Genomic DNA, 12500 nt, shown 5'->3' with positions numbered 1-12500 from the left:
GTGTACGCCATGGCATAAACACGGAAAGACCGTGGATGTCTGACACATCACGAATGGTGAATGTTAAGGATACGTGTGTGCGTGTGTGTGTGTGGGTGTGTGTGTGGGTGTGTGTGTGTGCGTGTGTGTGGGGCTATGTGTGTAGTATGTTTACGGAAAAGGTACCAGTGCTGGGGTTTATTTATGAACCTCTCCCCCTACCATCACTCTCTCAATCACTGCGTATACATAGGCCGGTAATACTAGCCTACCGCCACGTACACATATACACACCGGCGCAGACATACACACATCGCACATGTGCGACACAGCCTGGCCATTTCAAACCCGTCTTTTGACACATACTTAGCCCTTTCTCTGGCAGTAATGGCTGCGGTTTGCACTGCTACATCTTATCACCGGCTGGGCTAATTTCATTGACGTGGGTCTGGGGGCAAAACGTAGTCATGTTTACTCGGGAGATGTTAACGAATATGTTCTCAAATACGCTCTCTCACGTTTCCGCAGGCAGCGGAGGGAGGCTCGCTAGCCCCTTAATCAGCCGTGGAGAATCGGGCCCGGCGAATCAAAGCCAGCGTCTTTCTCGGACCTCTCCAACCGTCCTGGCGGGTAACACGACCCCCGCTGAGAGAGCGCGGTTGTTTTTTCGAGCGCGCGAGGTGCAAAGCTCGTTTCGAGATCTAATTAACCAAATGGACTGTCCAGTGTTTTCACAGCGCGAGGCCTGTGACTAATGCTCTGTGGTGGAGGACCGGCTCACTAAAATAATACAAGCTCTGGCCCATTGACTCCCACTCCTCTCCCTCTCTCTCTCTGGGCTTGAAGAAATGCCACCTACTGACTGCAACCTTTTAAAGCCACGAGAGGTCAGGCCGTTATGCGCTAGCTAACGAGCTAGTAGTGACTAAGAACGGGAACGGGCTTGAATAAAAAACAGGGCGTCGATGAGAAGCAGAAGGGGCCTTCATAAACGACGGCCCGCCATTCGCTAATAATAATGACTGCAGCACCAGCTGCGCATGACACATTGCCACGGAGGCGAGCGGTTCATCTCGGGCCACGGCGCCCTGGGTAGAGAGCGCGCCAGCCAGCCCACCAGATCGGCCCGGCGAAGAGGCCGAGGGACTGCGGGGCTGCGGGGTTGTGGGAGTCCCGGGCCGATCTGGAGGAGTGGAGGACGAGGAGCTCAGCGCGGCTGAAAAACATACGCCGACTCCAAAAATCCCCCTCACCCCCGCTTTTTCTTTTTTTTTTTGTTATTTCCCTGCTTCAAAAACATCAGGATTATGCTGGTTGGTCCCTTGTTTTTTTGGCAGTGGAGTCTTGGAGGATGGAGAGAGGGAGGGGAGAGGAGAGAAAAGGAGGAGGGAGGGAGAGGGTGAGATAGAGGGACAAAGGGATAGAGGTGGGTGGAGAGCAGAGGCGGGGGAGAAACGAGTGGAATAGCTGAGAGTGAGTGGTGCTGGTGGGGTGGAGGGGGTGGGGGGGGTTGGGTCACCTGTTTATGATTGAACAGACCACACAGCGGTGAGAGGGTGAGAATGAGTCACTGGCCTCTCTCTCTGCAGGTGGGACCCAGCGGACGCGTCCCTGAGGTGATGCGCTTTTACGATTCTCCATCGCCCCAAACCCATCCCATCTCATCATTCACCCCTCCACCCCCACCCCCAACCAAAACACCCACACCCACATCCACCCACATCCACCCACAACCTGCTCAAACGTTCCTACCGTATTTAAAAACATCACGCCAACAGCTTGCCTTCTGACTAATGAAAGCGAGTTCAATTCCCCTTTCGCAATGCTGGAACCGGTCGTGAAACCGCAGCTATTTAAATGCAGGAAATCTTGATTTTATAAAAATGTGAATGTGATCTGCTCTGGGGACAGTGCGCCTGAGAGAGGAGGGCCTGGCAGGGACACAGGACCGGCTCCCCTGGACTGATCCTGGAACAGCTGCAAGTGTGTGTGTGTGTGTGTGTGTGTGTGTGTATGTGACCATGTCTGAGAGTGATTAGTATTATTATGCATGACTATTTATGCATGTGTATGTATGCCTGTGTGTGTGTATGTAAGTAAGTAAATGAGTGTGTGTGTGTGTGTGTGTGTGTGTGTGTGTGTGTGTGTGTGTGTGTGTGTGTGTGCGTGTGTATGAGAGCAACAGAGACAAAAATACTACTTTGTGCCTCCTTAGGCACTACGGTACAGAAACAGCTCAAGCTGTCCATCCTCTGAGAGTGGAGAGACAGTGAGATGGTGAGACAAGACAAGACAAGATGAACAGACAGAGTGGGGGAGAGAGAGAGAGAGAGAGAGAGAGATAGAGAGAGAGAGATAGAGAGAGAGAGAGAGAGAGAGAGGGAATGTAGGCTCCCTGGGTTTGGAGACCCCCCTTCTCTCTCCATGTGGCTTGCCTGGTAACTCTAGAGCCATGAGAAATGACTGCCGCGCTCCTCTCTCTCTCTCCTTCTCTGTCTCTCCCTCTCTCTACCTCTCCCTCTCTCTCTCTCTCTCTAGTCCAGTTTGCTCCACACTGACTCCGCACCGCACCGCTCCGGCCGCTCTGCTTCGCGGGGACTAAATGAAATTCCTCCGCAGCGCAGCCGAGCTATTTCTGTTTTTCCCCGGCTTTTATGACCGCATTTCCGTTCCCTGTAACTGGACTTTTTCGGCCTTCGAGAAATCCCATAAAAAATGAATTAATTGAGTCCGTTTGAAGTCCCCCCATAAAGGAAAGCAAATAAAGCCGAGCAGCTCCGGGGGCTGAAATCAATTAAATCTGGGAGCACAATGAGCTGGCTAATGACAAAGGGCTCTATTCAAAATCCCCCATCTCCCCTCTCACACACACACACACACACACACACACACACACACACACACACACACAGGCTTACTGCTGCATAAGCATTCGCATAAAACATATGAGGCAACAGTGCGTGAGTGTGTGTGTGTGAGTTTGTCTGTGTGTGTTTGTCTGTGTGTGTGTGTGTGTGTGTGTGAGTGTCAGTGCGAGTGGCTGTGTGCGTCCGTCTCTCTGAGTGCGTGTGTCTGCTTCGTAAAACGGATCCAGTGACTAATAATTGGGGCTCAATCACTTCTTTGAAAAGGGCTGGAATCTGATACCGGGCCCTGTGATGCTGGTGCCATGGCTGATCATTGCTCTCAGTTTTACTGGGCTGAGGATACCCAGACACACAGCTCCCAATGAGCACACCAGAGCTACCATTACAGGCCCCATTCACACAGTCCTCCCACACCGACCGCTCATGGACGCAGTGCCCATCCGGGTCATGACCTTGGGAGACTGGTAAGTACAGGTGGGGCCAGACGGGGACGTATATAGAGAGGTGGGACAATGGATGGCAGTGGATGTGAAGAGTGAGGAGAAGTGAGTGACAGGGGAAGGGAACCAATCAGACAGCAGCAGGTCTCTGTAAGAGACTGTGGACGATGGTGTCCCGCAATGTCAGACGAGGAGGAAGTATTGTGACTGATGAGGGTTGCTGTGTACAGAGGCATGTGGATACGGGAGTTGCAATTGCTATCTGCACAGAAGTACTGGGGCTGCAGCCAGATCAGTGGCCAACCACCACACCATCAGACATCAGAGTTACGCAGAGAAGCACACACCAATGGGAGGTGATAGAACATCACACTAACAGCTACGGGACAGCAATGGAGGAGAGAGACAGAGAGAGAGAAAGAATGAGCAGGAGAGCGGGATAGAGAGAGAGAAAAAGAGAGACAGAGAGTGAAAGGGTTGCTCTTTTTCCCCCTTTCAATGCTACAAATATTATTAGAGAATAATGTGTGATTTTATTGTTCTTTTGGCGCTTTGGCACGCGGCATCTCCACGGGCATGCCAGCAGCGCCACTTTGATAGTGAGTGTGCGAGGCGAGGAGCGAGGAGAGGCGAGGGGAGGCGAGGGGAGCGTGCGTCTGGCGGGGTGCGTGAGGGGAAGCAGGCAGTCGGCAGGCCGGGTGAGTGACAGCAGGCCCTCCTCCTTTCAGCGCCCGCCGCTCCACTCCGCTGCTTGGCCCCCGCACCTGATTCCCCTTAAAAGACTTGTCAATAGCAGATGTCCCCACGCCAGAACGCCAGAGAGACAGAGAGAGAGAGGGAGAGAGAGGAAGAGAGAGAGAGAGAATACAGAGAGAGAGAGAGCGAGGGTCTAGAAAGAGACAAAAGAGAGAAGAGAGAGAAGCTACAGTACAGTATGAGGAAACCACATGTTCCTCCGGGCTCCTCTGCCGGCCCGGTCCAAGCGCCTGTCCTTCTCCCTCCCCGTGCCTGGTGGACGAGGCCGGCCACTGCCGGTGACCTCCTCCTTTAGCAGGCCTCTGGGAGCCCCAGGCCTCCACTCAGACAGGGAGCCACAGGTCACCGAGGTCATCCTGGAGCTACCAGCTTCCCCTCTTCTCCGTGTCTCTCTATTTCTCTTCCTCCCTCCTCCCCTGCCTCTCCTCTGTCCCTTCCATCCTCTTTCTTTATTTCTCTTTATCTTCCTCTCTCCTTCCTCGTTCTCTCTCTTCCCTCTCTCTCTCTCTCTGCTGGTTCCGTGCGCGCGGGGTCCTTCTGGCAGACGGAGGGTTATGGAGTTTGCAGCTGCAGAGCCGGCGAGAGCGTCGGACGGGCGCCAAACATCTGCAACACCTTGTAACCTTTCAGTGTCTCTGCTTGGACACGCCGGGGGCCAGGGAAATGATTGAGATGACATGATTGAAGGAATCCAGTAGTGCGGAGAGAGAGAGAGAGAGAGGGAGAGAGAGGGAGAAAGAGAGGGAGAGAGGGATGGAGAGAGAGAGGGAGGGAGAGAAAGAGATAGAGTGAGAGAAAGGGGGTGAGAAAGAGTGCTTGAGGGGAGGGAGAGCTTCTGCTGCTGAAGTTGGCAAGGAAGAGTGCTAAATGTGTGTGTGTGTGTGTGTGTGTGTGTGTGTGTGTGTGTGTGTGTGTATATAAGGGGGGAAGATGTTCCCTTCTCATTTGGCCTGCCAAAATCTAACCTCATCTTCTCGAGCGAGACACGTCCAACGCAGCTGACACGTCGGGGTCAAACCCCAGCGCTGCTGCTTTTTCGCTGCCTCCCCCCGGAGGCCGTGCGCAGCGCTGCGCTGCGCAGCACATCATAAAGAAGAGCGCGGCGTCCAGCGTCCAGCGAAGCGCAGGAAGCCCGTCACAAAACGCAAGCGCCTTTAAACGTCAGCTGTCAGGCCCGGCGGCGAGGGACTTTCATACGCTTAATGACAATAACAGCAGCCGCGTCCTGATCAGTGGAGAGAGAGAGCGAGGGAGAAAGAGAGAGAGGGAGAGAGATAGAGAGGGAGAGAGAGAGAGGGAGGGAGAGAGAGAGGGAGGGAGAGAGAGGGGACGTAAAAGGAGCGCGGAGGACAGGCAGGACTTTTTACGCACTACTGTAAATCCCCGGGGCCCGTCCGGACGAGCAGATCTCAGAACAGCAGATGACATGAAGGCTCGTGTAAAACCTGTCAGGACGGCGAAGGACAAACGCAAAACGGGCCTTGTGAGAAAATGTACTTGAGGTGGACATCTGGAAAGGCACTCATCAGGTCAGTGTGACAGGTGACCGCTGGGGGGTGGGGGGGTTTCCCATACCTCAGGTCTCCACTGCCTCCACAACACAATGAGAGGAACGACCCTTTCCTGTCAGTGCAATTCTAGAGAGGAACTAATGGTGAGCTGTTTCAGTAGTACTGGCTGTAGGCGATGGTGCTCTAGTTGTTAAGGCAATGGAACCCGTTCCTGTTCATGCAGCTCTAGAGAGGAACAGTAACAGTGAGGTGGTTGGGCTGCACTGGCTATGGGTGATGGAGGTCTAGTGGATAGGGATCTGGATGTCCAAACAGAACACCTGAAGGTTCAATCAAGGATCTGCCACTACTGTGCCCGTGAGCAGGGCAGTTAACCCTGAGTTGCCACCACTGTGCCCCTGGGCAGGGCAGTTAACCCTGAGTTGCCACCACTGTGCCCCTGAGCAGGGCAGTTAACCCTGAGTTGCCACTACTGTGCCCCTGAGCAGGGCAGTTAACCCTGAGTTGCCACCACTGTGCCCCTGAGCAGGGCAGTTAACCCTGAGTTGCCACTACTGTGCCCCTGAGCAGGGCAGTTAACCCTGAGTTGCCCCAGAAGTACTGCCCTTGTAGTTAGTTCACTGTAGGTCACTCTGGATAAGAGCCTCAGCTAAATGCCCAGCGATGTAAAACAATACTGAGTATGGCAGTTGGTGGGTGCGGAGGGACCTCACCTGCAACACATCGCCCAGATCCGCCGTGCTGATGTCGGGGTCCTCCGTGGTGTTGAAGGGCACCGGCGTGATCCGCACAAAGGTCAGGACGCGGGGCTCGGGGTACCTCCACATCATGACCCCAGGGCTGTCGTCCGTCTCGTTGTAGAAGACCACCTCGTGGGCACTGGGCAGCTTCTGGGATGCTGGGGGGAGATGAGTGGAGAGATACAAACATAATCAATGCTATGGTAGAAATCCAGTGGCTAACTGGGACGTAATGTCATATGGTGTCTGAATGTTTGCGTGTCTGAGAGTTTGTATTTGAACGTGGGAACTTGTACAGTATCTGTGGGCCAGTAGCCAGTCTATTGTCTATGGAAAACAGACTGCACCGCTGACACTTAAAGGCAGGGTGTGTGATTCAGATTTGTGAAAGTTGTTGATATTTGAGCTCCGTCAGGCATAGTAGCGTGGCTGAGATTGTGTATGGCTCGTTCGGACCCGTCGTGTTTGTTTCCCATTGACCAGGAGCCATGGCTGTGTACGAACACTGTGTACCACTTTCCACTGAGGGTAAACACCGGGCCCACAAACTAGAGGACCGTGAGAAGCTTCTTACTTCACAAAGCTAGAGTTGCCCAAATATTGGAACGTGGACTCTACCTTTAAATAAATAACAACAAATACCGTAGGACATCGGATTAAAAACAGCTTTTTGATTAAGAAAATGCTTGTCGTTATAATGCCCAGACCACTGGAGTATCCCCAGGGGGGCAGGTCCCTTAACTACTCCCCACTGTCCCCGGTTAAAAACACGACTACTCTCATGCGCGTTAACGGACCCTTGGGGCCACTGAGCATCTGGTCGAGGAAAGACAATACTCTATTTGTTGTTTCAGACCGTGCAGTGGGAACGGACTCTTCAAGTAGCTTCACCCCCCCCCCCCCCTTCCCCAACCCCTCTTCAAAACATGGCTGACACTTAATTGAAGTCTGTTTTATGTGTACTTAAAAGCCCAGGAAAAAAGGGAAGAGAAGACAAATACAGCAGAGCTGCCCACAAGGGGACAAACAGTAGAGCTCTCATGGCTGGAAATGCCTTGCAGACCGTATAATTGTACCCTGGCTTGGGCAGCTTTCATGCATAGCGATCCTGCGGTCAGTCTTGAAGGTGCACACCGTGTATTAGTTTCACCAAGCCACCAGCTTGTTGTTTTTTTTTGTCTAATGTCGAGAGGGGATGACTCCGGTTGCTGTGATGGTGTGTTGTTTTCATTTTGCATCAACCACGGACCGCCTAATCCAGCTGCTTCATCACGGACGCCCCCCTCCCCCCCTCCTCCTCCTCCTCCTCCTCCTCCTCCTCCTCCGTGGCCCCAACCCACACACCCTCACCCGTCCCGTTACCCTCCGGCTGCGTGTGAAGCAGAACTGTGCTTTCCAGCAGTCCGGATCCGGTTCGGGAGCATGTTGCAGACAGATCTCTCCCCTCTCTCTCTCTCTCCCTCTCTCTCTCTCTCTCTCTCTCTCTCTCTCTCTCTCTCTCTCTCTGTGCCCCCACTACTGAACAGGCCTCTCTTTCTCCTTCTCCATACAGCTGGCTTGCTTCAAAGAGGAGCGGAACAATGCAACAAACAAACCCAGTGGAGAGTTCTGACCACAGAGGGCTGGCGAGTGTGGCAGCGGTGGTTGGGCAGAGGGTAGGGGGGCAGGAGGAGGCGGGTGAGGCTGGCAGGATTTGACGTGGGTAGTGGCATGGAGGTGGTTGGAAGTGGTGTGGGAGTTTGGGGAGTAAGACAAGCCTGGGAAAAGCAGGCTGCCATTTTATACAAAATAAAGGGCTATTCAACACCTCAACTTGAGTAGCACTCAACCCTCATTAGCATAGCTACTAAATCCACCAGGCTGCACATACATGAGGCTACTCTCACAGATGCTTACAGTCTCCATGAGGAATCCAAACGTTACCTAGTTAAGTGGAGCTCATTGGGCATTGAGGAGTAGCAGGAAATGAGGCTAGTAAAGTGGGCACAGGTGGCATAAGAGCGCCCAGCGGGTACCTGGGTCCTGGATGTACTGGAAGAGGCCGGTGCGGAGGTCGTCTGAGCTGTGCTCCGTCTTGGAGGGGTGGGGGCCCGGGGGCGACTGGGGCCGGGAGGTGGGGGGCGGCTCCTCGGGGGCCGGGTCGGGATAGGCGCCGCTCTTCTGCAGGTAGCCCTGCAGATACTCCTGGACCAGCAGCAGGCAGTTCATGTGCTCCTGGCCCCAGAAGACCTGCAGCACAGAGAGTGGAGGAGAGGAAGAAAAGGAGAAGAGAGAATAGGGGAGGAAAAAAGAGAGGTGTGGAGAAAACAGGAGGAGTAGTGGGGGGAAGGGGAGAAAAGGAGGGGAGTGAAGAGAAGAGGAGGAATAGGGAGAGGAGAGGAGAGGAGAGGAGAGGAGAAGAGAGAAAAACAAGTGGGTGACTTCCTCCGCATTAGCAGTAAGAGGCCCTGGCTGTTCCCAAGCTCCGCTGCCTGCCGCGGTATTCCCCTTATCCCTCGCACCCGCCATCCGGGGGTTTGGCTTCCAGCAGCCGGAATCTCTGACTCAAAAACACACATGGTGCAGAGCTCGCAGCACAACGCACTCCCTGTGTGTGTGTGTGTGTGTGCGTGTGTGTGTGTGTGTGTGTGTCTAAAAAACCCAGAAAAAAGGAACATTTGGGGGATTTCTCAGGTTGTGAAAGGCAGATGGGAAGAAATGCCAGTGGTCGGAGTTCAGGAGTTGATTAAAACGTTGCTTACGCCCCGTTATTTGCGCAGGGAAATGTATGATTATGTATTAAGCGTTTAGGCGCGAGGGATCTGCCGGGGAAACGGCACGCGAGGCAGGAATGCTCACAAACCATCGAGGAGTCCCCACGTTCACCATTGAACAGCCGCCGCGCCGGGGCCAGGGGTGCACACGGGCATGGAGAGGAGAGCGGGACTTTTATTTAGTGTGTGTAATGTTTCCAGCCGCCCACCAACCTCACCGGCGGAAACACTGGCACCTTGGGCTGCGTGAGAAATACACATCGGAAGGCCAGACTGGCTTGAGGGGGGAAGAGAGAGAGAGGGAGAGAGAGAGAGAGAGAGAGAGAGAGAGAGAGAGAGAGAGAGAGAGAGAGAGAGTGCCAGACAGGAGGGGATGTAAGGTAAATCAGAGGCGCGACGGTTGAAAAACAAGGCCCTTTTTCCGAGTCTCGGAGGCCGTAAAGTCTGAGGCCGGGGCCTGAGTGGGAGTGAGACTGATGTACAGGCTGTCTCTGAGGAGACAGGCAGAGGGGGCCAGGCTGGCGTGGGGCGCGAGACACAAGACACGACGATGCCCTGGAGCGCCACGTCAGAGAGCGGCCAGACGTGGCGTAAGTAAGGCTTGGGTGGGCGGAGGGAGGGAGCGGGACACGGGCGTGTGGGAATCCTGGAGCACAACTGTCGGTGGGGAGCAGGAGATGCCAGAGGAGATGGGATCTGGAGGGCTGCGAGGAGCACAATCAGGGAGGCTGTGTGTGTCTGCCAGTGGACTCTGTGTGTGGTGCTGGATGCGGATCTGTGTTTGTCAGTGGACATTGATTTCTGTGTTTGTTAGTGGACATCAGTGTTTATAAGTGGATGCTGATTGGTGTGTTTGTTACTGGACATCCGTGGATGCAGATTGGTGTTTATTAGTGGAAGATACTCTGTGTATTAGAGGAGACTGTATATCACTCCGTAGTGGTCCACCCATCACACACACTAATGCCTTTTCTACTTCGTTTAGTTCAAACCAAAATCCCCCCCCCACACACACACACACACTCACTGCCTTAACCACATGCACTGTTAATGACCCCATCTCACCACATCCTTTGAAGAGTAACTGACTAATAGTAGACATATTATCATCTACATATATCATCTAGATCATATACCATATACAGTACATACATCATCTCCTCTATCTGATATTTTTGTCATAATTGAGTTAGAGTTATTGACATATTCTTATTCTTTGACTCAACTAAAGTGAGGTGAGGTGTTTCTTTAAGTTGTATGCATTTCTGGACGTCATAAAGAGGATTGTTTCACTTATCAGTATAATTCAATGGAATTCTAAAACGTTGAAGCTCAATGTCTCAGAACTACTCAGAAGATAGAACCTTATCATTCCAAGGGGACGCTACAACACTGTCCAGTGGCAGAGGCCGTGTGCCTTGACCCGTACCTGCAGGAGGCCTCCCTTGAGGTCCAGCAGCAGTTTGGGCTGGCCCGGCTCTGGCCCGGGCCCTGGTCCGGGGCTGCCACTGTGTCGGCACCAGCGGGCCTCCAGCTTGGCACTGCAGGTGAGCGGGCCCAGGAGCAGCCGGTTCCGATCCCGCAGACCCGTCTTCACCAGCAGGTCGTCCACCTCTATCAGCAGAGACGCCAGCTGGAGAGGGTCTAGAGAGAGAGAGAGAGAGAGAGAGAGAGAGAGAGAGAGATTTAACACATTTATTAAACCAGTATCTAACTCGTACACATTACTATGCCTTTGAAACACATACAGATAACATGACATAGAAACAAACAGAGACAGAGAGATAGACAGATACACACAGACAGACAGACAGACATACATACAAGAAGAATGTCATGGATGGAGGGCATGAGTGAGACATGAGGCTGACAGTGGGAGTGATGTTTATATCCACGATGTGTGATGTTTGATGTTCCTAATGTTTACACCCACATTGGTGTATCTCTATTTACTGGGTTATCTGTAACACTAAGCTTGGCAAAACTGCACCCAAACAGTCCTGCTAAACAAGCTCCTTTGAATGTGGATTTGAGACGGTGATGGACTGTAACAGACAGTGACACTGATTAGGTCCACATGATCGATGGCCTTGTTTACTTGTCAAAGCCAGTTTAGGACAGGGCTGTTGTGTGACGTGCTGTTTACACAGGGTCTGCAGACGTTCTGAAAACAAACCCGACTTCAGAAGGAGAGGGAGGAGTAGAGGGGGGCCGGGGAGGGGGGGGTCAACACTACTGTAAAAAGCAGCCACTTTAAAGAGAGAGAGAAATAAAACAGACAGACAGAGGACACAGAAGAGAAAGAGAGAGAGAGAGAGAGAGTGGGAAAGAGAGAGGGAGAGAGGGAGAGAGAGTGGGGAAGAGAGAGAGAAAGAGAGTGAACGAGGGGGATCTCCAGAAGAAAGCGAGGAGACAGCAGTGGTGGAGGCTGAGACAGAGTCCCGTTGGAGAGCAAGGTCGGCTTCAGCACCCCATAAAGCATTGGGTCTGTTAACTCAGGGTTACCCTGGGCCACTTCCGCGCCTGATGGACGAGGCCCCGCGGGTCACTGGTGACTTAAAGGGACACTGGGGGGGGCGGGGAGGTGGGTCAGTACCCGAGCTGTCACCACTCACTCTTGCGGCTGAGTGGTTCGCAAGCGGACAGCCCTCGCCACCCCCCAAACCCCCCCCACAGCCGAGTGGGACACCCCCTCAGCTCGTAAATCTCCCATGAGCCCTTGCAGGAGAGCTCTTCCTCTGTCAGTGGCACAGCGGAGCCCGATGACTAATGCAGCCTGACAGGGAAACACTTTCATCATGGGCCTTTACAAGGAGCCAGAGACACGGCAGCGCAGGCCTGCTGCTCGGACCTCTCTCCGTCTCGCTCTCTCTCTGCATCCCTCGCTTCTCTGTAACTGTCATGTTCTCTCTTCGTCTCGTCCTCTCTCTCCGCCTGTCTCCGTTCTTAACGGGTCTTTGTCTCACAAATCTCCGCTCTCCAATGAGTTGATTACGCGCAGCCATTTTCTAAGACTTTATAACGTTGTGCAGTCATGTACGAGATCGGGTTTTATGTGTCAGACTGCGCGAGTGCACCAAGGAAATTGAATTGTGCTGTGCTCCAAACTCGCTCTTGAACTCCTGGAGGGGCAAAGTCATTTAAGATTTATGGCTTCTCTTCCCATCTCTCTTGCTCTCTCTCCATCACACCATTATTTTGTGTTTATACGAGGGGAGGGCTCGGTCCTGTGTCTTTGTGAGACTGTCCTCAGTAACAACAACAGCAGCATCCCCAAGTCTCCCAGAGTGCTGGCTCTGTGGATGGGGAAGAACTTATTCATAAGAACTGGAGACACACAGACACACACACACACACACACACGCACACGCACTCTCTCTCATGCACACACACACACACACAGAGTCACTCAAGGCACACCAGATGAACCACGGTCATGCTTTGACGAGTCTGT

At 53.2% G+C, this 12500-nt stretch overlaps 1 protein-coding gene across 2 annotated transcripts in view; it reads right to left on the bottom strand.

Annotated features, from left to right (window-relative positions):
- Positions 1-12500, bottom strand: part of LOC134082664 (intermembrane lipid transfer protein VPS13B-like) — a 360061-nt gene that overhangs the window by 63039 nt on the left and 284522 nt on the right. For both annotated transcript variants that reach the window (XM_062538539.1, XM_062538538.1), the window contains exons 37-39: positions 10476-10690; positions 8309-8522; positions 6267-6451 (exon numbers count right to left, since the gene is read on the bottom strand). In XM_062538539.1, the coding sequence (XP_062394523.1) occupies positions 6267-6451; positions 8309-8522; positions 10476-10690 (614 nt within the window). The remainder of the gene's footprint in view (positions 1-6266; positions 6452-8308; positions 8523-10475; positions 10691-12500) is intronic.

The sequence above is a fragment of the Sardina pilchardus genome, chromosome 6, assembly GCF_963854185.1.
Source record: "Sardina pilchardus chromosome 6, fSarPil1.1, whole genome shotgun sequence".
NCBI lineage: Eukaryota > Metazoa > Chordata > Actinopteri > Clupeiformes > Clupeidae > Sardina > Sardina pilchardus.
Note: the sequence above shows the minus strand (reverse complement) of the source record. Positions and strands in the feature narration are given on the sequence as shown.